We start from the raw sequence: 26,759 nt of genomic DNA, 5'->3' as shown, positions 1-26,759 counted from the left end.
AAAGAAGCTAGAAGCAATCTGAATTCACGTGCAGACTTGTTATTATCCAAAAGATTTATATTGAAATCACCTACAATAATAACTTTCATTGATTCAAGTAAACTTTGTTCCAGTATGTAAGTTAGTTTTTCAAAAAAAATATCTATGTACCCATGAGGTGGAGAATTTGGCCTATATATACAGACAATTATAATTTTAATATTTTGAAAATTTATTTGTACTGCCGAACACTCGAAGACGTTTGCCACACTAAGTGATTTAAAACTACCTTTTTCCTTTGCCTCAACATTGAAACGACAATAAATGGCGGTACCTCCATGCCTCCCCGAATCACGACAGAAACTCGACACTAGGTTGAAACCACTGAGCTTGTAATATTCAAGCTCCTCCTCACTTCTCCAATGTTCCGTCACTGCAACCACGTCACAATTTTCTTGATCAATTAAAACTTCCAATTTGTTGAATGCTGTACCAATGGATTGTAAATTTTGATGAATTATGCGAAATTCTTTAGTGCAATTTGCCGGCTTTATTTGATTCACTATATTGATGTTTTGTGTGTTGCCTATGAATGTTGACGATTGCAAGTTCTTCTTATATTTCAGATTTTCGAAATAAACTACGAAAAGAAAATTCCCTTACGATAACTCCTTCCGGCCAGTTTTCAGGATTACAAATGGAACTGAATAATTCCTCTGTGTGGACACCGACACTGAATGCAGAATTATTACCCAGTGTGTTTAGCTTTTTAACCTCAATTTCTTCGTTCTTAATTTTGTCCCTGAGATAATCTTTGATTGTTTGTTCAGATATATCTTTACCTTGTATTCTTCCAACGTATATCCATCGTCTTTTCATTACACCTTTGATAGATGAGTTAGTTGTTTTGTTCACACCTGTGCATATGATATTCCTTTTTGTTCTGCTCTTATTACGACTTATTGTTTTCCATTCATTGTTTCCTTGCGATGAAGGTCCTCTTTGTTCATTAATTCGATTAGATTCTCTTCTCAAGTTGTGTCCGTCTTCTGTAATCTTATCATTTGTTTGTATACTTGTTGTCTTTTGAGTTGTCAAGTTATTTTTAGAGGTTAGTAGTTCAAGTGATCTAGGCTTTGACTTTTCAGCATACGTTGGTTTCTTATGACTAACTTCATTTCTCACTTCTTGACTTTGTTGACATTCTTTGCTGCTTGATACTTTCTTATCTTTGTTTATCTTGTTGACGTTGATAGAAATTTCATTGTTTTTATCAATATTCTCACCTTGAGTCATAATTTTTTCATTCAATAGGGAGTTATTATCCATCAATATTTTGTTTTTTTCTTGTACTTCCTTCAAAAGTTCTTTCAGGTAAAGTACCTCAATATTCAAGATATCTTTTTCACTTCTGAGTTCACTGATTTCTTTAGCGAGTTTATAAATATTACCCTCTTCGTGCTTGCAAGATGTAGATTTTGAACCTGCAGATATATCCATACATTTGGGGTGGAAAATATCAACATGGTACATGGTATAGCAAAAATATCAAACTCGTTCTCTGTATATGCCACTGGTTGAAGAAAATAAAGCGAATAAAAGTGCTTGACATAACCATAATCATATTTATTATGAAACGAGTTATTAAATATATATTCAACCATATAAAAAAACAAAAAAAAAGAACATTTGATTTCATTTACACATCATCAGAAAGTCTTCTGTTTTTCTTTTTAAATATTCTATATTTATATATTAATAAATTCTTTGGAAATATTATTCATAGACAAGATGGCCGTTACGTGTAAAAAGTGTTCTAAAACTATTAGTCGTAATGATGATTCAATAGCATGCTCTAAGGATAGTTCTCACTTGTTTCATATTCAGTGTGTCAACCTTACTGTAGAGAATTTGGAAATAATGAAAAAATCGGGAACTTCTAAGATATGGTTGTGTGATGGTTGTTCATTAGTGGACATAACCTCTAAAACTGATATGTCGAATGAAATATCGACAAATACTCAGATTTCTTATGAAGACCTTCTCAAAAACATTGAAATTATTGTTGTTCATTCTTTCAAAACACTATTTCTGCCCGCCGTAGAAGAACTGAAAATTGAAATAGGAAATCTTCAAGATCAGGTTTCGAGTCTCAAAGCTAAAAATTCCAAACTGAAAAGTATTAAACATCAAGAAACTAAAACACAGCCGAAAGTTAAAACATACAATGAGGTAATCAAAGCAAATATTGATCAGAATAGTAGGAACAATTCTTCAACGAGTACTTCTAAAGTCGAGAAAATTAAAAAACCTCAACAAGACCAATTACCGTCTAATTCAAAATTGGCCGAAACGAAAGACAGTACTACTTCTTGTCCGAGTACAAGCGAGTCACAAAAAATCAAGGAAGACGAATTCATTACTGTGAGAAACAAAAAACCTAGACGAATTGATAGAAGCATTGTAGGTAGTGGAAAGCCTGATGGAATGTCAATAAAAGGAGCCCTGAAGTATGGATATTTACACGTATGTAAATTAGAACCCAGTTTGCAACCCGAAATACTGGTCAAACATCTTAACACCAAGGGTTTCAATGACATAATATGTGAAAAATTAGAATCTAAAAGACCAAAAGAATACTCATCTTTCAAGATAACGGTACCTGCACAGAATTTCGAAGATCTCAAGAAACCTGAATTATGGCCAGAAGGAAGTAGAATCAACCATTTTTTATTCCGTCTCAACAGGAGCAAAACATTAAATCTAAAGAAAACTCCATAATTATTCATCAGAATGTTCAATCTTTGAGAAATTCTATTTTAAGGTTAGAACAATTCATAAATAATAATAACGCATGCCTTGTTGCAGTCACAGAACACTGGCAAAGTACTGCCGAACTCGAAGTACTTACTATCCGTGGTTTCAAGTTAGCATCCAAATACTGTAGACCGATTAATTGTCATGGTGGATGCGCTATTTATTGCAAAGATGAAATAATTTTCAAAGAGCGTTCAGATCTGGTAAAGGCTAGCATCCCTTATGTGTTCGAGTGTTCTGCGATAGAAGCACAATTGAACAACAAAAAAGTTATAATAATTTCAATATATCGACCCAACAGTTATCCCAGATGTGATATAAACTTGTTTTTTGAACAAATTCACCACCTTCTTCAAAACCTCACTGATTCAAATAGTCAATATATTATAGCTGGTGACTTTAATGTGAATATACTTTTAAATAACTCGGAAACACAAAAATTTTTGTCAATTCTTCAAGGCTTCGGCGCTAATCTCACAGTTCATGAAGCAACTCGAATAACATCAAACTCAGCTACCTGTATTGACAATTTCATAACTAATTTGAACAACTACGATGTCGCTGTCCTACCATCGCATATTTCAGATCATACCGCCCAAATATTTTCTTTTCCTGTTGGAAAAGCCCATTCCAAATCCGTCAGGAAGCAAATTCGTCTAATAAATAACTCAACAGTTAAAACTTTTCTGGAACTTCTTTCTGTTGAAAATTGGGATGCTCTTTCTATCTACCAGAATATCGTTGATATTGATCTCATGTGGGACAGGTTTTTCAGTAAGTACAAGACCATATTCGATACTGCTTTTCCACTTGTCGTCATGAAGAGCGAATCATCTCGGGAGAAATATGTGGATAAATCGCCTGAGGTTCAAGAAATCAAGAAAAGATTGGATTGCTTGTACACAATTTCTCAATCTCGCCCAGAAATGAACCATATTTACCAGATAACAAAGAAATCATATGATGAGTGCATCAAATTGAATAAGAGAAAATTCCTGAGAGAAAAAATCGATAATTCCAGTAATAAATCAAAGATGGTTTGGAAAGTGATCAACCAAGTTATTGGCAGGAAATACAAGAATGATTTCAAGATGCCAAGGTCGGATGGACCACAAGAACTCGCCGATGCATTCAATAGGCAATTCATCGATGTCCCCACCTCACTGAATACCCAATCTTCCTTTTGCAGTTCAGGGGATTCAAACCCTAGATCTATTCGATATAACGAGAGGTCATTCTTCCTTTTTGAAATAACAGCAGATGAGGTCATCAGGACTGCGAAGGCTATGGAAAATAAGGGATCTTTTGGATATGACGAAATACCGATGACAGTGATCAAGAGATCTATTGAAATTGTTGCTAAACCGGTGGCTCACATAATGTATATAGCATTCAGAGATGGTATCTTCCCAAGGTTTCTGAAGGTAGCAGTAGTGAAGCCTCTCTTCAAGAAGGGAGATACAGACGATCTCGGTAATTATCGTCCGATAAGTCTGCTGACTTCTTTTTCTAAATTATTTGAGAAAGTTCTGGTGAGTAGGCTTTTGAACTTTTTCCATAAATTTCACCTTTTTTCCAAATTTCAACATGGATTCCTTAAAACAAGGAGCACGGAAACCGCATTATTTGAGCTGTCAAGATCAATTCTCCATGCTTTGGAATGTGGCGAAGTTCCAGCGGGGCTCTTTCTTGATTTCTTTAAAGCTTTTGACTGCGTCAGTCACGAAATATTGTTGGATAAACTCAACAGCTTCGGCATCAGAAATAAACAGCTAGATTTGATGAAGAGCTATTTGGAGGATCGAGTCCAAAGGGTATCTATTGAGATTGATGGTGCTGTCTTTGTTTCTTGCGATGAGATACTGAGTAGTGGTGTACCTCAGGGGAGTATAGCTGGACCCTTACTTTTTTTGGTCTATATAAACGACTTGCCGGAATGCATTTTGATCGAGGATTTCATGTCGTTGAACCCGAATGATCTGATGGTAACAAAGACAGAAGAAAATAAAGATATAGTCATGTATGCGGATGATACAAATTTGGTGGTAGCAGCTTCCAACGTATCTGAAGTGGTAGGTTTGACTAGGAATAAATTTTGTAAGATCGCAGATTGGTGCCGAAGAAATCAAATCAGCTTAAATCTGAACAAGACTGAATGTGTGATATTCTGCACCTCACACAGCAAGATAAAAAAACCCAGAAACAATTGATCTTATGGGACAAAATGTTGAACTTAGTCACCGTACTAATTTTCTGGGAATCACAGTGGATGAACATCTGAACTGGTATGATCATATTGATACTCTCCAAAGAAAACTAAATTCTGTCCTTTATGCTATTCGAATATTGGTGCAGCATGCTGACTTGGAACTGCTAAAAACAGTATATGTTTCTAATTTCCAGTCAATAATGAGTTATGGAATCATTGTGTGGGGAAACAGTTCTGATATCTCTAGAATATTCGTAGTTCAAAAAAGAGCGCTAAGAACTATGCTACGTTTATCCTCCAAAATATCCTGCCGTGGAATATTCAGAAGAGAAGGCATCCTCACAATAACTGCATTGTATATATTTCGTTGTCTTACATTTTTAAGAACTAACTTCCTTTATTTCGAAAAATATCTCAATTCAAATATGACCAGGCGCATCTACTCATACCATCTTCCGAAGTGCTCTCTCACTCTATCACAGAGAAATGTCGAATACATGTGCCTTACTTTGTTCAACAAATTGCCCAAAAATTATCAAGTCCTAACTACTGTAAAAAATTTCAAGAAAGAAGTTCGTAAACTACTTACTGACCTTGAACCATATTCTTTAGATGATTATTTAAATTATAAGTTTCCTGTATAGACATCACTATATGTAATCAAGTATTATTTTTTGTTAGCTTCCTTATACTTGACTTGTTTTCTTTTCTGAGTGTAAATTTTGATTATGAAAATAAATATGATTATTATTATTATTATTATATCAACTTCATGAGAGCCAACCCATTCAGTCTATTTTCACTAGTTTTATTTCTCAAGTATGTTTTGAGAAAAAAAGCATTTTCAAAATCACTTTTTGAAATTTAGTTTATTTCTTTACATCGATTTCTATGGATATTTTTAGGGATTAAATACCGTCGTAGTATTTATACAACAGAGTACCCAAATTCAAATGTATGTGTAGAAAGTTTATATGCAAATAACCGACAACAAAAGAAAATTTTCACCTTTTTTGCATTTTTTTCAATGTTTTATCATGAAATTTTGGTGGCAAACCTCAAATCCGAATTCTGTACCCCAGAAACAAAAAAAAGATTCGAAGAAATTAAAACTTCCCCATCAACTGGGTTTTAGCAGAGATAGATAAAATACGCCAATTTTGAATTATCGTTTGAGCCAGGTTTATCGGACAAAAAACGCCAGAAGATTGAATTTTTTTGTATTTTTTTTCCGTCACGAAATTTTGGTGGTAAACCTCAGTTTCGGATTCACCACCCAAAAAAAATACAAAAGTAGATTGAACGATCTGAAGTAACGGGTGTTTTTTTCGAGGTATATAACTTTAAGTTGGCATTACTGTTCAAGATGGCGACCGATTTAACAGCTGTCAAGTGATTTATTCTCAGTTTGGTTTGGCAATTCATTATGCATAGACTCACGCCTGAACAACGCTTGCAAATAGTGCAATTTTATTTCGAAAATAATGGTTCTGTACGGAATATGTATCGCGCACTACGTCCAATTTATTTTGTTTATTGGAGTGACTGTTTGGTGCGCTTTATGGGCTGGTGAAATCATTGGTCCCTACTTCTTCAAAAACGATGATGGCCAGAACGTTACAGTCAATGGTGATCGGTATAGAGCCATGATTACTAACTTTATCATTCTTGAATTGAACAACCATGATGTCCAGGAGCTGTGGTTCCAACAAGACGGCGCAACATGTCACACAACTCGTGCCACAATCGATTTATTGAAAGACACGTTTGGTGACCGCCTAATTTCACGTTTTGGACCTGTGAATTGGCCTCCAAGATCTTGTGATTAAACGCCGCTAGACTACTTTCTGTGGGGCTATATAAAGTCATTGTTCTATGCGGATAAGCCACAAACCCTTGACCATTTGGAAGACAACATTCGCCGTGTTAATGCCGATATACGGCCACAAATGTTGGAAAAAGTCATCGAAAATTGGACGTCCAGATTGGACTACATCCGAGCCAGCCGTGGCGGTCATATGCCAAAAATCATATTTAAAATGTAATGCCACAAGATTATCTTGCGGATAAATAAAATTCATGTCAATCGAATAATCCATCGTTGTTTTATTGCAATTTAAAGTTCTATAGCTCTAAAAAGCACCCTTTAGTATGTTGAATTACATCGAATAAAATTCGTTAAATTGTGATGTCCACAATGCATGTTTAGAATTGATAGAAAATAGAAAATCTCATTACCATTTACTTACGAATATATACTCCTGTTAACTTGATGTTTCGTTTTAATAAATTTTGACATCTCAAACATTTCGGGGGGGGGGGGGGGGGGGCTTTGAACACCCAAACCACCCCCCCTGGCTACGCCCGTGCATGAACTAGCGATACGTTTATTTGATGTTAGTCATTTAATTGATGAATATATCGAAATTTTCTCATTTTCAGTTATTATTTTTTGCAAAATTATAGTATTATTAGGAAAACTTCGGGGAAAATTTCCACCTTTGGTCTAAAAACCGTAAATCAAGACATATCGTGAGTAATCAATGAAGCTAGATTTTGAAAAAAAAATTACAAATATTTACCTTAAATGCGCCCTCAGGTGTGAAGTCTTTCCATAAACCTTGTTACAACCTGGTATGTGACAGATATGTTGTTTCTTCCTATCAGAGTGTCTTTCTCCTTCTTGGCAGTTGGGACAGGTGCATGCAACCCTGCGTACCCTCTGTTTCTGCATATTATCACCGTTTTCAACGTTGTTACTCGAACTATTTTCCGTTTCTTGTGGACTCGTTGTTACAACAACCCCAGAAGAAAGGTTTGTGGGTTGCGTTGTTTGTTGAGTGTTTGCCGCGGGAACGTTTGATATCACTTGCCATTTGCTTGGATCGTTGGGATCTTGTTGGATGTGTTGACCCACAGCAATTTGTGGTGCTTGGGTTATCACTTGGACGTTTCCTAAACCTGAAAACGTAACCATAGTGAATTGGCTGAGCAGCCGCACTACCTATTGTTGACAAAAATTTCAGATCCCTATGAATTTTTAAGTTCCTCGAGTGCTATAGATTACAAAAAATGTTTGTTGATCCGCATTGAGAAGGGGTTGAAAAACTATGAAATAAGAGGAACAACTAACGTTAAATTGAATTAATTAATAATTGCAGGAACTATTTAACCTTCCAGTTACCGTTCATATGACGATCTGAAGGCATCTGTCAGTTTTAGGCTCGATGCACACGGGCAATACACGGGCGATTCTCGCCGCGATTCAGCGAACAAAAGAAACTAATGGTACGATTCACACGTAAATGCAATCGCAATCGCACGCAGCAATCGCCAGGGACTGCTTGATCGCCGCGATCTCGCTGCGAGAAAATCTCGCCAACGGTTAAGCAGATCTAGCCAGATGCATCCATACTTGAAGAAGACGAAGAACTGAAGATTCGTATTCGGGAAAACATCGTCCATGTGAATCGAAACCCAAATTTCTGGACGACGTTCTCGCTGCGAGATCGCATGCATGCATCGAGACTTATGGTTTCATAAAACTTTTATAGAGATGATTTGCTCAATCAAACCATTCTGTTTTCGATTTCAGTTCAGTTTTGATACTTCCATAGATTTCAAACTACAATCAAAAAGTTGATTGGCCAATCGAAGTTTTATGAAATCCATCGTTAGGGGACGGTAATTGTCTCTAGATTTTCAGCTTCTAGGTGATATCAACTTCAAAGAGTCATTATATAGTGATGAACCTCAGAGTAATAAACATAGATAGAGGGAGCATATGTCATAGCTTTGTATATAGCAATAAGCCCTACACCATTTTCATGGTCATTGGGTTTTTTGATTATTTGTATATACAGGGTGGCCATTTTTTCAATGGGATTGTATTGGTAACTTTTAAACCATAAGAGTTAGAAGGTCGGTCAAATGGAGAAAAAGTTGCATCCATAGAAGCATTATCAAGCAGTTCAAACAAATCGAGATTATCAGGGCCGGTTATTGAGATATCATAAGAAAAGTAAATTCTGTCATTTTGATTTTTCTTTTTTTCCCACTTTAATTCAAATATTATCAAAAAATGTTACAGGAATTTTTTATTCGACAGTAAATTGTTCTCAATTTGACGTAATCAGATTTCGTATTCAACGTTTCGTGCTCTCTGGGCCACCCTCAACCTCATTTTTTTCAATACGGACCTGTTTATTTTATGACACTTTTCGAAATAACTTTTAACGCTGAATTCAACAATATATCATACAATGTCATTCAAAGTTGATTTTCAGGTGATTTTGACCCTTATCCAAATTTCTTTGGGTCATTGTATGATATATCGTTGAATTCAGCGTTAAAAGTTAATTCGAAAAGAGTCATAAAATATACAGGTCTGTATTGAAAAAAATTAGGTTGAGGGTGGCCCAGAGAGAACGAAACGTTGGATACGAAATCTGATTAGGTCAAATTGAGAACAATTTACTGTCGAATAAAAAATTCCTGTAACATTTTTTGATAATATTTGAAATAAAGTGGGAAAAAAAGAAAAATCAAAATGACAGAATTTACTTTTTTTATGATATCTCAATAACCGGCCCTGATAATCTCGATTTGTTTGAACTGCTTGATAATGCTTCTATGCATGCAACTTTTCCTCCATTTGACCGACCTTCTAACTCTTATGGTTTAAAAGTTACTAATACAATCCCATTGAAAAAGTGGCCACCCTGTATACAGGGTGAGTCTTTGACTTGTACATATATTTCAACCGAAGATTCCTGAGGTCAAAAGAAACACTTTTTTCCTTTATAGTTTTTTCCGATTCGGCCCGGATACAAAGATACAGGCTGTTGAAAATCGATAAAAAAATGTGATTTTCAGCTATATCTCATAAATGGTTCTATTGAAGGAAATGATTTTTGCAATATAGCTTTTCCTTGATGTGATACATCTTATCCGAACACAAGATTCCCTACACATCTTTCAGTTTCTTCATTATGAACATTACATCACATAAAAATACCAGAAATTTGAAGAACCCAACTCTTAAAAATAATTTGAACGTTCATTGAACAATATTTGGCTAATTTGAAAAATAAAAGTATTCTTCATATTTTCTCCTAAAAAGCGCCGTTTTCGAGTAACTTGATCTTAAAAAAAAAAATTATCTGTGAAATTAGAAAAATTGGGTACTTTGGCTAAATGCAGCTCTGTTCTGTTGTGGAAAAAAAACCACAGAAATGAATATTTACTATGATGTCATGTTCTCAGATTTTAGAATTGAAGTACTAGCCAACTTAGTTTGAAAATGAAGTTATTGGAATAAGCTCACCTCAACTCTTCTATTTAATTACAAATTACTAACTTTGACACAGCTCTTATAATACGAAGATACTTCATTAAAATCAACATTCTATTTTGAAAAGTCCAGATTTCCCATAAAGCCCATGTTTAAAAAAGTTTTCACAAAATAGTCCCATTATAATGGCAACAGTCAATATCCCACTAAAGACTGCTGCTATCGAACAATACTGTATTCTTCGAGGGTCATTCAAACTCACATCGAAACATACCACTAAGTACATACTAGACAAATTTTAATGTGATTGAGATTAAATACTTTTATTCTTTTGATATTCCATAAATTCATCCTAGAGCATATGATTGACATACTTCCAAGAGTGCCATAATTGTTTGAATATGAAAACAAATAGGTGAGTTGAAAGAAACAGGATATTCAACTGTGGATATTTATATTGAATACTTCTCATTTATTTTCAATGGCAAAATCAAGATGCATCAAGTAGTAGAGTTGGCTATAATGTAGGTACATATTATAGAACAAATTTGATTACTGGTGGAGTCTAACATTTTCCATTGATTACAGAGCCATAAAACTTCATTTCCATATTTTCACACTGGTGGCTTCAAAAATATTGATGTAGATCTTTTTTTTTTATGAGATAGTTGGAGCAAATCAAATGCTTCATTTCATAAAGGAATTTCTTTCTATCAGAATGCATACTCATTTATTTTGTATCCACACAATTATTTTGGAAATTGTTTTTAAATTTCTCGAAAATATATATGGAACTTCAATATTCTGTTGGGATTCTTCAAATCTTCGATGATTTTCATTGCAAGCTAACATAATAATCATAATATCAAATATCATAATAACAACAACAGTGTAATCTGTAAATAGTGTAAATGAATATTTTAGGTTAGAACATAGATTATTCGAAATGCTGTGTTTAAATTTGCAACACTCGAAATTTAAGGTTCAAACTTAAAACCACAGGCAACTAGTCTGTGTTAGAACTTTTACAGATTTATTTGAGAATGTGAGGTTAAATGTATGAAATGAGATAAACAACGATATATTATAAATGCGATATAATAAATGAATGGATATGAATTATGAGTATCAGAGCTAAGCTAATATGGGTGGTAGCGAGCTCAATTCGTTATGATTATCGAAAATGAAATAGAAAATCAAGAGAAAAATATTTAATCTCTTTATCGTCAATGAAATTGGGATAACTCATTTATTGTATTATAAATACTACTTTGTTCAACAAATGGAATGTTAAAAGTGAGTTTATGATGGTTTTTCCAATCTAGTAGCTTATTTCCAAGGTTCAAATTGTATATCTTATACTTGCGAAAACTTCAGTGTTCCGGTTACCAGGGGTGAATTAGCTCATTATGAAAATTTAAAATGGCTATATCTTTTTAACAGGGCCGAATCGGAAAAAATGGTAAATGAAAAAAGTGTTTTTTTTTGACCTCAAGAATCTTCGGTTAAAATATATGTACAAGTCAAAGACTCACCCTGTATATATATACAGGGTGATACAAGTCAAAGACTCACCCTGTATATATATACAGGGTGAGTCTCCTAACAGAATATTGAAGTTCCATACATATTTTCGAGAAATTTAAAAACAATTTCCAAAATAATTGTGTGGATACAAAATAAATAAGTGTGCATTCTGATAGAAAGTAATTCCTTTATGAAATGAAGCATTTGATTTGCTCCAACTATCTCATAAAAATAAAAATAATGATCTGCTTCAATATTTTTGGAGCCATCATTGTGAAAATATGGAAATGAAGTTTTATGGCTCTGTAATCAATGGAAAATGTTAGACTCCACTTGTAATCAAATTTGTTCTATATTATGTACCTACACTATAGTCAACTCTCCTATGTACTTGATTCATCTTGATTTTGCCATTGAAAATAAATGAGAAGTATTCAATATAAATATCCTGTTTCTTTCAACTCACCTATTTGTTTTCATATTAAAACAATTATGGTACTCTTAGAAGTATGTCAATCATATGCTCTAGGATGAATTTATGGAATAGCAAAAGAATAAAAGTATTTAATCTCAATCACATGAAAATTTGTCTAGTATGTACTTAGTGGTATGGTTCGGTGTGAGTTTGAATGACCCTCGAAGAATACAGTATTGTTCGATAGCAGCAGTCTTTAGTGGGGTATTGACTGTTGTCATTATAATGGGACTATTTTGTGAAAACTTTTTTAAACATGGGCTTTATGGGAAATCTGGACTTTTCAAAATAGAATGTTGATTTTAATGAAGTATCTTCTTATTATATGAGCTGTGTCAAAGCTCAGTAATTTGTAATCAAATAGAAGAGTTGAGGTGAGCTCATTCAAATAACTTCATTTTCAAACTAAGTTGGCTAGTACTTCAATTCTAAAATCTGAGACATGACATCATAGTAAATATTCATTTCTGTGGATTTTTTTCCACAACACAACAGAGTTGCATTTATCCAAAGTACCCAATTTTTCGAATTTCACAGATAATTTTTTTTTTTAAGATCAAGTTACTCGAAAACGGCACTTTGTAGGAGAAAATATGAAGAATACTTTTATTTTTCAAATTAGCCAAATATTGTTCAATGAACGTTCAAATTACTTTTAAGAGTTGGGTTCTTCGAATTTCTGGTATTTTTATGTGATGTAATGTTCATAATGAAGAAACTGAAAGATGTGTAGGGAATCTTGTGTTCGGAGAAGATGTATCACATCAAGGAAAAGCTATATTCCAAAAATCATTTCCTTCAATAGAACCATTTATATACAGGGTGAGTCTTTGACTTGTACATATATTTTAACCCAAGATTCCTGAGGTCAAAAGAAACACTTTTTTCCTTTACCATTTTTTCCGATTCGGCCCGGTTAAAAAGATACAGGCTGTTGAAAATCGTTAAAAAAATGTGATTTTCGGCTATATCTCGGAAATGGTTGTATCGAAGGAAATGATTTTTGAAATATAGCTTTTTTTTGATGTGATACATCCTCTCCGAACATCAGATTCCATACACATTCTTCTGTTTCTTTGTTATGAACATAACATACCATAAAAATACCAGAAATTCGAAGAAACCAACTCTTAATAGTAATTTGAACGTTCATTGAAGAATATTTGGCTAATTTGAAAAATAAAAGTATTCTTCATATTTTCTCGTACAAAGCGCGCCGTTTTCGAATAACTTGATCTTAAAAAAAAAAAATTATTTGTGAAATTCAAAAAATTGGGTACTTTGGCTGAATGCAACTCTGTTCTATTGTGGAAAAAAAACCACAGAAATGAATATTTACTATGAAGTCATGTCTCCGATTTAAGAATTGAAGTACTAGCCAACTTAGTTTGAAAATGAAGTTATTTGAATAAGCTCACCTCAACTCCTCGATTTGATTAAAAATCACTGAGCTTTGGCACAGCTCTGATAATAAGAAGATACTTCACTAAAATCAACATTCTTTTTGAAAAGTCCAGATTATTCATAAAACCCATGTTTAAAAAAGTTTTCACAAAATAGACCCATTATAATGACAACAATCAATATCCCACTAAAGACTGCTGCTATCGAACAATACTGTATTCTTCTTCGGCTCATTCAAACTCACATCGAAACATACCACTAGGACTAGGTACATACTAGACAAATTTTCATGTAATTGAGATTGAATACTTTTATTCTTTTGCTATTCCATAAATTCATCCTAAGAGCTTATGATTGACATACTTCCAAGAGGGCCATAATTGTTTTAATGTGAAAACAAATTAGGTGAGTTGAAAGAAACCAAATATTCTATTGTGGATATTTACATTGAATACTTCTCATTTATTTTCAATGCCAAAATCAAGATGAATTAAGTAGTAAAGTTGGCTATAATGTAGGTACACATTAACAACAAATTTGATTACAAGTGGAGTCTAACATTTTCCATTGATTACAGAGCCAGAATATTTTCCATATTTCCATATTTTCATACTGATGGTTTCAAAAATATTGATGCATTTCAATATTTTTATGAGATAGATGGAACAAATCAAATGCTTCATTTCATAACAAATATCTTATAACAATAACAGTGTAAACTGTAAATGAAAATTTTAGGTTAGAACATAGATTATTCGAACCGAACTGCTGTGTTTATATTTGGCATCACTCGAAATTTGAAATTCAAACTTAAAACCACAGATTACTATAGTCTGTGTTAGATCTTTCATAGATGAATATTATTTATTTGAGATTTTAAGGTTAATTCTTGCACGAAAAATAAACAACGATATCATATAAATGAAATATAATGAATGAATGGATATGAGTATCAGAGCTAATATGGGTGGTAGCGAGCTCAATTCGTTATAATTATCGAAAATGAAATAGAAATCAAGAGGAGAATATTTAATCTTTAGCGTCAACGAAATTGGAATAACTCATTTATTTGATTATAAACACTACTTTGTTCAACAAATGGAATGTTAAACGTGAGTTTATGATGGTTTTTCTAATTTAGTAGCTTATTTCCAAGGTTCAAGAGGTATATCTTATGCTTGAGAAAACTTCAGTGTTCCGGTTTTCAGGGGTGAATTAGCTCATTTTGAAAATTTAAAATGGCTATATCTTTTTAACAGGGCCGAATCGGAAAAAATGGTAAAGGAAAAAAGTGTTTCTTTTGACCTCAAGAACCTTCGGTTAAAATATATGTACAAGTCAAAGACTCACCCTGTATATATACATATATATATATATATATATATATATATATATATATATATATGTTTGACCGCTTATACAGACCCGAATCGATATACTCTACCGACTTTTCAGTCCAAAACTGACGTTGTCAGACCCGACTCCGGGTCTGGTAGCGTTTAACCATATATTCTTGATCAGGGACGTTCGGGGATGCCAGGGATAAATTTTCAGCCGGGTGTGAAAAATCGGTGAAACATCATAATATATACAGAAAACTTCAGGGTTCGGCCAGTGCGAGGGCGCTTATATCGAGAGTAACACGCTGTATATAATTGATATATTCGATCGACTACTCCAGACCCTAAATATGACAACGCTGTAGATTGTATATAAACTTAAACCTCACACTCCGCACTGCTTATACAAACCCGGTATATAGGACCGACGTCGATAGAAATCATTTTTTATTTGTTCTTATAGAGCTCGTAAATCGGATATTCCATTTTTCTGAAATATACATCTAAAAACCATACGATTTGAAGCTTATACAAACCCGGTACATTGAATCGACGTCATGAGAATTGGATAGTGATCCTTTCGATTATGAACCTAGCAGTCATACATGAAGAATTTATTAAAACTAATAGTATTTTTCCATAGGAAGTCGTTGTGATAAATGCTTTCTTTTAGAGAACATGGAATTCTGCTTAAGGGAACAGAGATACATGAAAAATTTTATGAGTGGTACAAATTTTCTTATCAACTTGAATGAAACGCATACGTGAACGTAAGAGGTTCTTTCATATACAATTTTTTTAAATCTGTCCCAAACGTAAAAATCCGAAGTTGATGGAGCTGTACTTCTCACTGGGCACGAAACAGGTTCTGTCATATGTAACCTTCGATAAGGAAGCAGTTCGTTCAAAAATATACCAACGTTGAGCCTAGAGTATGCGGAACACTCATTCTATTGAAAAATGATTTCACGCCTATCAATCAACGAAACTTCCAGAAAAGAAGTTTCATATCTGTTTCCGAAAATTCTTCATAATTTTCCTGCCTATGATTGCACGAAACTAGTGAATGCGGAACTTTCTCTTGAGAAGAAAAGAAGTAAATTCACCAGATTCGAAAATGTTTCTGGCAAATCAAAAGTTGCATGCCAAACATACTATTCAACCTCAAAGCGAAATAATTATCGAATTGGGATCAACGTGGAAAATGAAGACGAAAAATGAACTAAGGTAGAAAATCTTTTAAGAATCAAAAGAACTTCAAATTGAGGGTTATCAATAAATATGACTCAAACGACCGCAAATGAGTCATACCAACTTATTCTCCACGGTTCAAGTCTTATTTGGAATCATCCTGTATAGAACTTGAGTTATTGTGTAGTGCAGCATGTTTTTCTGCTTGTTACAGGAGAGCTGCATGCGATCATTTTTCTCCAAAGACTTTGATCTTCGGATTTTGAAAAAAAAAAATTATCAAGCAATTGAATTCGAATATTTGATGAGTAATTGTCGTTCGAAATCGATTCTGTCGGGCGCAGACATGATGAGTATAGAATCAAGTTTAATGATTTATGACTACCTATGATATAACTTTATTTTATATTGTTTTGTATAAACAATGAAAATATTATATAAATGAACCGAATAAAAACCATGCTTCACAATCAAAACTATGTTGGAAATGATGGCCAATCATAAAAAGAACGGTTTGAATTCAATCAATTAGGAGTGTTAAGGAAGAATACAATAGATTGGTATAGTGTTATGAGGAGATATTGAACGTTTTCTGTGAAATTCATAGGAATATCGAAACTAAAAAGAATGAATCAAAATAAAATCATTGATATAAATGTTATATCGATAACTGGAATGATCTAATTCTTAGTTACAACTAGTTGAATAAAATAAATATTCTTAGAATTTGTCTCAGAACTGAAATCATCTGGAAAAATAAGAATGTGTGAGTGAAATAGATATTGTGAGCGGGTACTTGATTGAAAAATTCATTGAAAATATAATTATAATAAAAACTGAAAATATCACATAACTGCAAGTCTGCAAATAAGGTTTAAAAATAACAAAACAAAAATAAAATGAATACTTTTCAGTCTCAAACAAATATTTTCAATTACACTCTATTTTTGCTAGTATTCTTTATATACCAGGATTTTAATTCGAACTGGAGCATCATTCTGGAAACTTGGCGAATGCATGGAAATGAATTCCATACATTCATGTTTTCTGGGAGGATTCTTATTCCTTACATGATTCTTGAAGTGTATTAGTACTAATTGCTTCTCCTCTCCTGACCTTATATGGCGTTTTACTCCTTTGAGTGATCACGTCAGTTGATGAGCCTTGAAATATAAGTATCAAATATAAGATTTCTGGGCTTTTCACGGCCATTATCTGAAACAGAACCTATATAAAACATTTAATATTCCTGCATATTGAGAAGGTGTACACTCTGTTTGTGAGGTGCGAATCAAATTTTGCCTCAGATATAAACATTAATTATTGAACTGTTCAAAATAATCATCATTCGTTTTTCATTACAATAAATATTGGAAGTCATAACACAAACATGTATTTTCTTAGATGTAAATCAGAAAAATTTCTATGAAAAATAACAATTTTTTTTCTTTCTAAACATATATAACACTAAATATAAATTATTCATCAAACTTAAAGAATCATCGAAAGTTTTACTTTCACATGGCAAATGACTTATTGAAATCTGTGGACTTCAGCTAAGGGAAATTGTCCGTGGCCACCAAGATTTACTATCGTTAGATTTGTTCCTTTGGTCACATTCAAAGAGTATCATTCATCAGTTGAAAAATTTCGAAATAAATTATCCGGCACTGTTAAATTCAGAGAACTTGGTGGCAACCGAATATATCTGAAGTTCACAGATTATAATGGATAGGCTTTAGGGTGACTTGCTATGTGGAACTGAATTTTTTGATTATTTATATAGTTGGATGAGCAATTTATATTCCATGTTATCATTATGAAAAGGAAATAAAATGCGATTTCATTTCTCATAGAAATTTTTTCGATTAACATTGAAAAACCACAAGATTGTATCACATCTATAATAACTAACAGCAATAAAAAATGATTACACAAATAGATTCTACTGAAAAAAGCTCCTGTAGAATGTTTTTGTTTCATTACTATAGTACCAATGATAAGAATGGTATGGGAACTTTTCTTTATACTCCATTTTCAACTTTCTTTGTGTAGCTTGAAAACAGATATACAGAAGGGCAGACCAAGAAACAGATGAATGGACGGACATACAGACGTACGAAAAGATAATCAGACATACGGATGGAATGTCATACATACATACAGACAAACAGGCATATGGACGGAAGGGCAGACAATGAATTTGACTTATGATTTTTCATCAGGGATTCGCAACTCTATCGTTTGAGATAATTTTCGGCTTAACATTCGAAAACGAAAACTTTCCTTGAAAAACGAGCGCGCAAGTACTATTTTTCTAATCTTTAACATTCTGTGTGATTCGAATTAGGAATGCATGTATGAGGTTCTAAGAAAAAATTAAAATTTTCTTGGTTAGGAATAACTTTCGATATACTTACACAATCTCCCAATCTATAATGATGATCCATCGATGCACATTGCTTATTTAAATGAACCTCTCTTTCAAAGTCGATACCTACAGAACAGATTATCAGTTGTTTCATAATTTGTATCACTAAAATTAGTGAGGCAATAATGAGTTATTGCTTCGAACAATATCATAATCTAAAGAAATTGTCTCATGGAGTATTCATGATCTATTCTATTCAAAAATATAATAATAATTTTTACTATGCAGTTGCTGCGCGCGGACATTGTTCCTTCACATCTCAACACAACTCATACCAATTAAACGATACCACAATAACACAAAAATTTCGAGCCCTTTTGTATATCGAATAAACAAGATCGGACCCAAATGCGAGAACTGTATATAATTGTTATGGTCAATCAACGTCTCCATTCCTTCAATGTGGTTGACCGCAGATGAAAGGCAACGATTTCAATATTAGATATTTTATCTTATCTGTATATAAACCTAAAACTAACACTTGGCTACTTATACAAGCCCGGTAAAAACGGCCGTCGTCATGAGAAATGCTCATTTCGAATTGTCTGTACCCAGATCGAAAATGAAATATTTAAACTATTTGCATTATATGCAGGTGATGTATGTAAGGAAGGAAAACGACTTCATGATTTGATTCTTGTATGAAAATTAGAAGGAGTAGTTCAATTATTTTTCGAAATCAGCCTCATTTCCAAGATACATTCCGTACAGCTCTAATAGTGTGTTGGCGAGTTTATGGTTATTGATATTTGTAACTGCTCTGAATAAACATCGAATAGAATTACTCTACATAATGTTCGAAATTATTTTTGTGAAGATGATATTTCAGACATATAATCAGACTTTGGAAAAGAATATCGAAAGAGTAGAGTAGAGTAGATACTTTTTTTGAAATAAATCGATGCTTACGAGTATATCTGACCACTTTCAATACAGACACACGAAATCTTAGAATATTTCATTCTATGGTGCACTAACTCATTGATATGAAATGAGAAGAAGAATTTTTTCGAATGACCAACAATTTTTCATTCTCATACGATTTTGATGGAACAAAGCGTAGATGTTGTTTGTTGTTGTGAAATAGATAAATTAATCACTTTATTTCCATATACAGTTGATACTCCTTCTAATTTTCATACAATAATCAAATCATGAAGTCATTTTTCTTCCTTACATACATCACCTTCATATAATGTAAACAGCTGAAATATATGATTTACGAGCTGCGTACAGAAAATTCCAAAAGAGTATTTCTCATGACGACGCCCGTATTTACTGGGCTTGTATAAGTAGCCAAGTGTTACTTTCAGGTCCATATACAGAAAAGATGAAATATCTAATATAGAAATAGTTGCCTTTTATTTTCGGCCTACCACATTGAGGGACTGGAGACGTTGATTGACCATAACAATTATATACAGAGTGGGGCGTTCTCGCATGTCGAGTTCGATCTTGATTATTCGATATAAAAAGGGCGCGAAATGTTCGTGTTATTGTAGCATCGTTTAATTGGTATAAGTCGTGTTGAGAAGTGAAGGAACAATGTCCGCGCGCAGCAACTGCATAGTAAAAATTGCGACAGGAATGGGTATTATTATTATTACATTTTTTTATAGAATAGATTCTGATTACTCCATGAGACAATTTCATTAGTTCATGATATTGTTTGAAGCAATAACTTATCATTTTCTCACTAATTTTAGTGATACAAATTATGAATCAACTGAAATCTATTCTGCAGGTATCGACATTGAAAGAGAGGTTCATTGAAATAAGCAATGTGCACCGATGATCTAATATTGAAATCGTTGCCTTTCAACCACATTTAGGGAATGGAGACGTTGATTGACCATAACAATGATATACAGAGTGGGGCGTTCTCGTATTTGGGTCCGATCTTGTTTATTCGATATACAAAAGGGCTCGAAATTTTCGTGTTATTGTGGTATCGTTTAATTGGTATGAGTTGTGTTGAGATATGAAGGAACAATGTCCGCGCGCAGCAACTGCATTGTAAAATTGCGACAGGTATTATTATTATATTTTTAAATAGAATAGATTATGAATACTCCATGAGACAATTTCTTTAGATTATGATATTGTTCGAAGCAATAACTCATTATTGCCTCACTAATTTTAGTGATACAAATTATGAAACAACTGATAATCTGTTCTGTAGGTATCGACTTTGAAAGAGAGGTTCATTTAAATAAGCAATGTGCATCGATGGGTCATCATCACAGATTGGAAGATAGTGTTAATATATTTAAAGTTATTCCTAGCCAAGAGTATTTTAATTTTTCCCTAGGACCCCATACATGCATTTCTAATTCGAATTACACAGAATGTTAAAGATGAGAAAAATAGTTCTTGCGCGCTCGTTTTTCGAGGAAAGTATTCGTTTTCGCATAATAAGCCGAAAATTATCTGAAACAATAGAGTTTCGACTCCCGGATGAAAAATCATAGGTCAAATTCTTTGTCTGTCCTTCCGTCTGTATGCCTATTTGTCTGTATGTATGTCATTCCATCCGTATGTCTGTTAACATGATATATAAATTGCTCATCAAACTATATAAAAAGCCTCTAAATTTATTATTGCCAGGTATTTTCTTTTCAAAATTTTTCAACTGATGAATGGTGCTCTTCAAATGTGATCAAAGGGACAAATCTAACGATGTTAAATTCATAGATCTTGGTGCCCACCGACAATTCACATTATCTGAAGTCCACATCAGATTTTAATATGATATTTGACATGTGAAAGTAAAACTTTCGATAATTTCTGAAGTTTGATGAATAATTAATATTGAGTGTTTTATATGTTTCAGAAGGAAAAAAATCAATTGGCATAGAAATTTTTTAGATTTACATCTGAAAAAACACACGATTGTATTATGATTTCAAAACTTAATTGCAACGAAAAATAAATGATGACTATTTTGAGCAGTTCAATAGTTAATTTCTGTTTTATATCTGAGGCCAAATATGATTTGTTCCTCACAAACAGAGTGTACCGGGTGGGCAAATTTCGATGTTTTAGCACTACAAGTTTTAAACCTGAGGTGATAGACAAAATCTGATACCCTATACTCGGTCTCTTTTTCTGAGAAAATAGCAAGAGTTGTATTCATTTTTGGCCACCTGCTTTTATTTTCGAGTTATAAACGAAAATTGGAAAAATGGCGATATCGAAAAACTTTTATATTTCCGCTAATACTGATGCTAGAGCTCCGAAATTAAAACATTATACAGGCACTTTTTTACGTAGAATCCAGTTATGTTTTTTCAAAGGGGAACACTAAATTTCTGTGGCATTTCTTGAAAGCTTAATTTTTCCTGATTTCAAAAATATATAACATTGTGTGGTTTGAATCAAAATAAATAATTTTGGGTCGAAGCTTCGTAATTAATGACCCTTTTCAAAAAACAAGACCGCTACTGGATTTCACGTGAAAAAGTGCCTCGATAATGTTTCAATTTCAGAGCTCTATCTTCAGTATTTTCCCAATTTTCGCTTATAACTCGAAAACAAAAGAAGGTGGCCAAAAATGAATACTACTCTTGTTACTTTCTCAGAAAAAGAGACCGAGAATCGGTATGAGATTTTGTCTATGTCTAATGGTTTAAAAGTTGTAGTGCTAAAACATCGAAATTTGCCCACCCTGTACACCTATTGAAGTAGGCAGGAATATTAAATGTTTTATATAGGTTCTGTTTGAGATAATGGCAGTGAAAGCCCAGAATGTTTCAAAAAAAATCTAATATTTGATACTTATATTCCAAGGTTCTTCAACTGACGTGGTCACTTGAAGTGAAGAAGTTAAACAGAAACGTCATATATGGCCAGGAGAGGAGAAGAATTTAGTACTTCAAACACTTTGAAAATCATGTAAGGAATAAGAAGCCTCCCAGAAAACATAAATGTATGGAATTCATTTCCAGGCATTCACCAAGTTTCCAGAATGATGACTAAGTTAGAATTTAAATCCTAGTATACAGGGTGTGGCGTAATTAATGGATAATCCTGTACTGGCGAATAGGGGAGGTCATGGCCGACCAGAAAATGTAAAGTTATGTTCAGTAAAAATATCATAGTTTTCGAGATATCGGACAATTTCATTTTCTTCTAAAAAGTGCACCTTTACTCACTAATTTCAATGCTGTGATCACAAATCTTGTTATTTCTTTGGGCATTGTTTTTTATTTTACTCTCAAATAGCTGTACTAAAAGATAAACTACCAAATTCCTACCATCTAGCTTAATCAAGAAAAAAAAAGTAGGATTATCCTCATGTTTGCAAATTCACTTACTTTTTTCTTCAAGTTTCAGTCGTTATGGTGAAAAAAAAATGTATTGAGACCTTTGTGAACATTTCATGAATAAATTGTCAATTTCATTGCGGTTCTAAAATGGTATAATACATGTTATTCTTTCATTGGGTGCTCAGAGTACGTTTCATTATTACATCTGAGGTACTAATTTCAGTGAAAGAGAGTTTTAGGGATTTGTGATGATACCTAATAATGATTCAATAAAACACAGTAAAATTTTCACTATTTATTTTAAATTACAGTAAGTGCTAACATAAGTGCACGCAGAACATCTTCTAATAAAAGATCGTTTCATTCGTCGCGCATATCTGACTTGATTAATATTTCGAGCTGCTTCGTTAATGCGTGTGCGTAATTCTTAAACTGAATTTATCGGCTTGTCATATACCTTCTTTTTGAGACATCGCCAATAGAATAAAATCTAATGGATTTAGATCAGTAGATCGTGGTGGCTAAGAAATTGTACCCATACGTCCAATCAATCTTCTCGGGAATTTTTCATTTAAGTAATCACGTACCTGTCGTGCGAAATGTGCAGGGCAGCCATTATGTTGCAGCCATATCCGACTCCTACCTCAACCTGCATAATATGCATAGTTGGCAGGTCTCTAATCCACATCTAATTAGACAAGAAAGATCCCAGTACCAATTTGAAATTAATTTGTGGACTGGGATTTTTGATGGGCAAGTCATCGGCCCATTTGAGTTTCCAGAAACACTAACAGCTGACCGATACCTTCATTTTCTAAGAAATACACTGCCGCTTTTACTAGAAAATTTGAATTTAGAAGACAGGAGACGGATGTGGCTGCAACATGATGGCTGCCCTGCACATTTCGCACGAAAGGTACGTGATTATTCGAATGAAAAATTCCAGAGAAGTTGTATTAGACGAATAGGTACAATTTCTTTGTCACCACGATCTCCTGATCTGAATCCATTAGATTTTATTCTATTGGGGATGTCTCAAAGAGAAGGTTTATGACAAGCCGATAAATTCAGTTGAAGAATTACGCACACGAATTAACGAAGCAACTCGAAATATTAATCAAGCCAGATATGCGCGACGAATCAAACGATCTTTTATTATCATAGAATATGTTTAGCGTGCATTCGTGCAGAAGGCGGACATTTCGAGCACTTACTGTAATTTAAAATAAAAAGTGAAAATATTACTGTGTTCTATTCAACCATTATTAGGTATTATCAAAAATCCCTAAAACTCTCTTTCACTGAAATTAGTACCTCAGTTGAAATAATGGAACGTACTCCGAGCACCCAATAAAAGAATAACATGTATTATACCATTTTAGAACCGCAATAAAATTGACAATTTATTTATGAAATGTTCACAAAGGTCTCAATACATTTTTTTTCACCATAACGACTGAAACTTAAAGAAAAAAGTAAGTGAATTTGCAAACATGAGGTTTATCCCACTTTTTTTTTCTTAATTAAGCAAGATGGTAGGAATTTGGTAGTTTATCGCTTAGTACAGCTATTTGAGAGTAAAATAGAAAACAATGCCCAAAGAAATAACAAGATTTGTGATCACAGCATCGAAATTACTGAGTAAAGGTGCACTTTTTAGAAAAAAATGAAATTGTCCGATATCTCGAAAACTATGATATTTTTACTGAACATAACTTTACATTTTCTGGTCGGCCATGACCTCCCCTATTCGCCAGTACAGGATTATCCATTAATTACGCCACACCCTGTATATAGAATTCCAGCAAAAAAGATTGTTAATAAAAATATTTCATTGAGACTGAAAAGTATTAATTATATTTTCAATGAGTTTTTTAATCAAGTACCCGATCACAATATCTATTTCACTCACATATTCTAATTTTTCCAGATGATTTCAGTTCTGAGACAAATTCTAAGAATGTTTATCGTATTCAATTTAGTTGTAACTAAGAAGTATTAGTATTAAACTTATTATAAATTAACAAAATCATAATATCTATTTTGCCATCCTTGATGTTTTCTCGCTATAATGGTCGATCAAATACAACTCATCTCACAAAAGTTTCGCTGTGCTCTCATCAAACACAAGAACTCATAACCAAAATTTCAGATAACTTATTTCATCACCTAACTCCAGATTCAGACATAATCGTGATTGGCGGATATATTGTAAGATATCGATATTTTCTGAATTCAATTACAATCGTTTGAGATCATTTTTACTCGATATTCGAAAATTACGGACATTCTAACAAATTTTCATTCATTCAAAGTAACAGTTGAGATTATCCAATAAACATATTTCATGAAATAGCTGAACCATGCGAAAAATGCAATATTATCTTGATTTGTTCAGTTCTCAACGCCACTTATACAATTATAACAAAATGGTATATCGAATAGACGCGATAAGACCCTGTGATCTGACAACACCGCTGGGATAGACAAGGTGGGCTGTACATGTCAGTCGAGTATATGTGGGAATGAAAAGTCGGCGGAACGTGACGGGTCTCAAAAAGAGAACAGAATATATAACTTTCTTGAATGAAAAAAAAATGTTCCCCTCTATGGATGCCTAAGGAGTTATATTTTCAAACACCTGATTTTTCACATATACACTCCAAGAAAACACTCGGATCACATGGGTCTGAGGTAGCCTGCCAAGTATAACGGGACTGAATACGTCTATTGGATAAATATATATATATATTTATATATATATATAATCAAAAAACCCAATTACCATGAAAATGGTGTAGGGCTTATTGCTATATACATAGCTATGACATATGCTCCCTCTAATAAGAACCCAACTCTTAAAATTAATTTGAACGTTCATTGAAGAATATTTGGCTAATTTAAAAAATAAAAGTATTCTTCATATTTTCTCCTACAAAGCGCCGTTTTCGAGTAACTTGATCTTAAAAAAAAAATTATCTGTGAAATTCAAAAATTTGGATACTTTGGCTAAATGCAGCTCTGTTCTGTTGTGGAAAAAAAACACAGAAATGAATATTTACTATGATGTCATGTCTCAGATTTTAGAATTGAAGTACTAGCCAACTTAGTTTGAGAATGAAGTTATTTGAATAAGCTCACCTCAACTCTTCTATTTGAATACAAATTACTGAGCTTTGACACAGCTCTGATAATAAGAAGATACTTCATTAAAATCAACATTCTATTTTGAAAAGTCCAGATTTCCCATAGAGCCCATGTTTAAAAAAGTTTTCACAAAATAGTCCCATTATAATGACAATATCCCACTAAAGACTGCTGCTATCGCACAATACTGTTTTCTTCTTCTGATCATTCAAACTCACATCGAAACATACCACTAAGTACATACTAGACAAATTTTCATGTGATTGAGATTAAAGACTTTTATTCTTTTGTTATTCCATAAATTCATCCAAGAGCATATGATTGACATATTTCCAAGAGTGCCATAATTGTTTTAATATGAAAACAAATAGGTGAGTTGAAAGAAACAGGATATTCAATTGTGGATATTTATATTGAATATCTACTTCTCATTTATTTTTAATGGCAAAATCAAGATGAATCTAATAGTAGAGTTGGGTATAATGTAGATACATATACATTATGAAAATTTAAAATGGCTATTTGCCATTTGCACCGTTTGCCTGAACATTGATTAAAAATTTAAACAATTATTACTTTATAATTTCTCTCGCACCATCTTTCAAATGACGTTTAATGTGGCCTAATCACCGATTACACTAAACAGGAAAATAATAATATCAATTTGATATAAGGTCT

General features: G+C 33.1%; 1 protein-coding gene across 2 annotated transcripts in view; it reads right to left on the bottom strand.

Moving 5' to 3' along the window:
- LOC123677206 (transcription factor Sp4-like) overlaps window positions 1-26,759 on the bottom strand; it is a 128,736-nt gene that overhangs the window by 45,448 nt on the left and 56,529 nt on the right. For both annotated transcript variants that reach the window (XM_045613777.1, XM_045613776.1), the window contains one exon: window positions 7,588-7,966. In XM_045613777.1, the coding sequence (XP_045469733.1) occupies window positions 7,588-7,966 (379 nt within the window). The remainder of the gene's footprint in view (window positions 1-7,587; window positions 7,967-26,759) is intronic.

This window comes from Harmonia axyridis, chromosome 3 (genome assembly GCF_914767665.1).
Source record: "Harmonia axyridis chromosome 3, icHarAxyr1.1, whole genome shotgun sequence".
Taxonomy (NCBI): domain Eukaryota; kingdom Metazoa; phylum Arthropoda; class Insecta; order Coleoptera; family Coccinellidae; genus Harmonia; species Harmonia axyridis.
The sequence above is the reverse complement of the archived record's forward strand: the minus strand, read 5'-3'. Positions and strand labels throughout refer to the sequence as shown.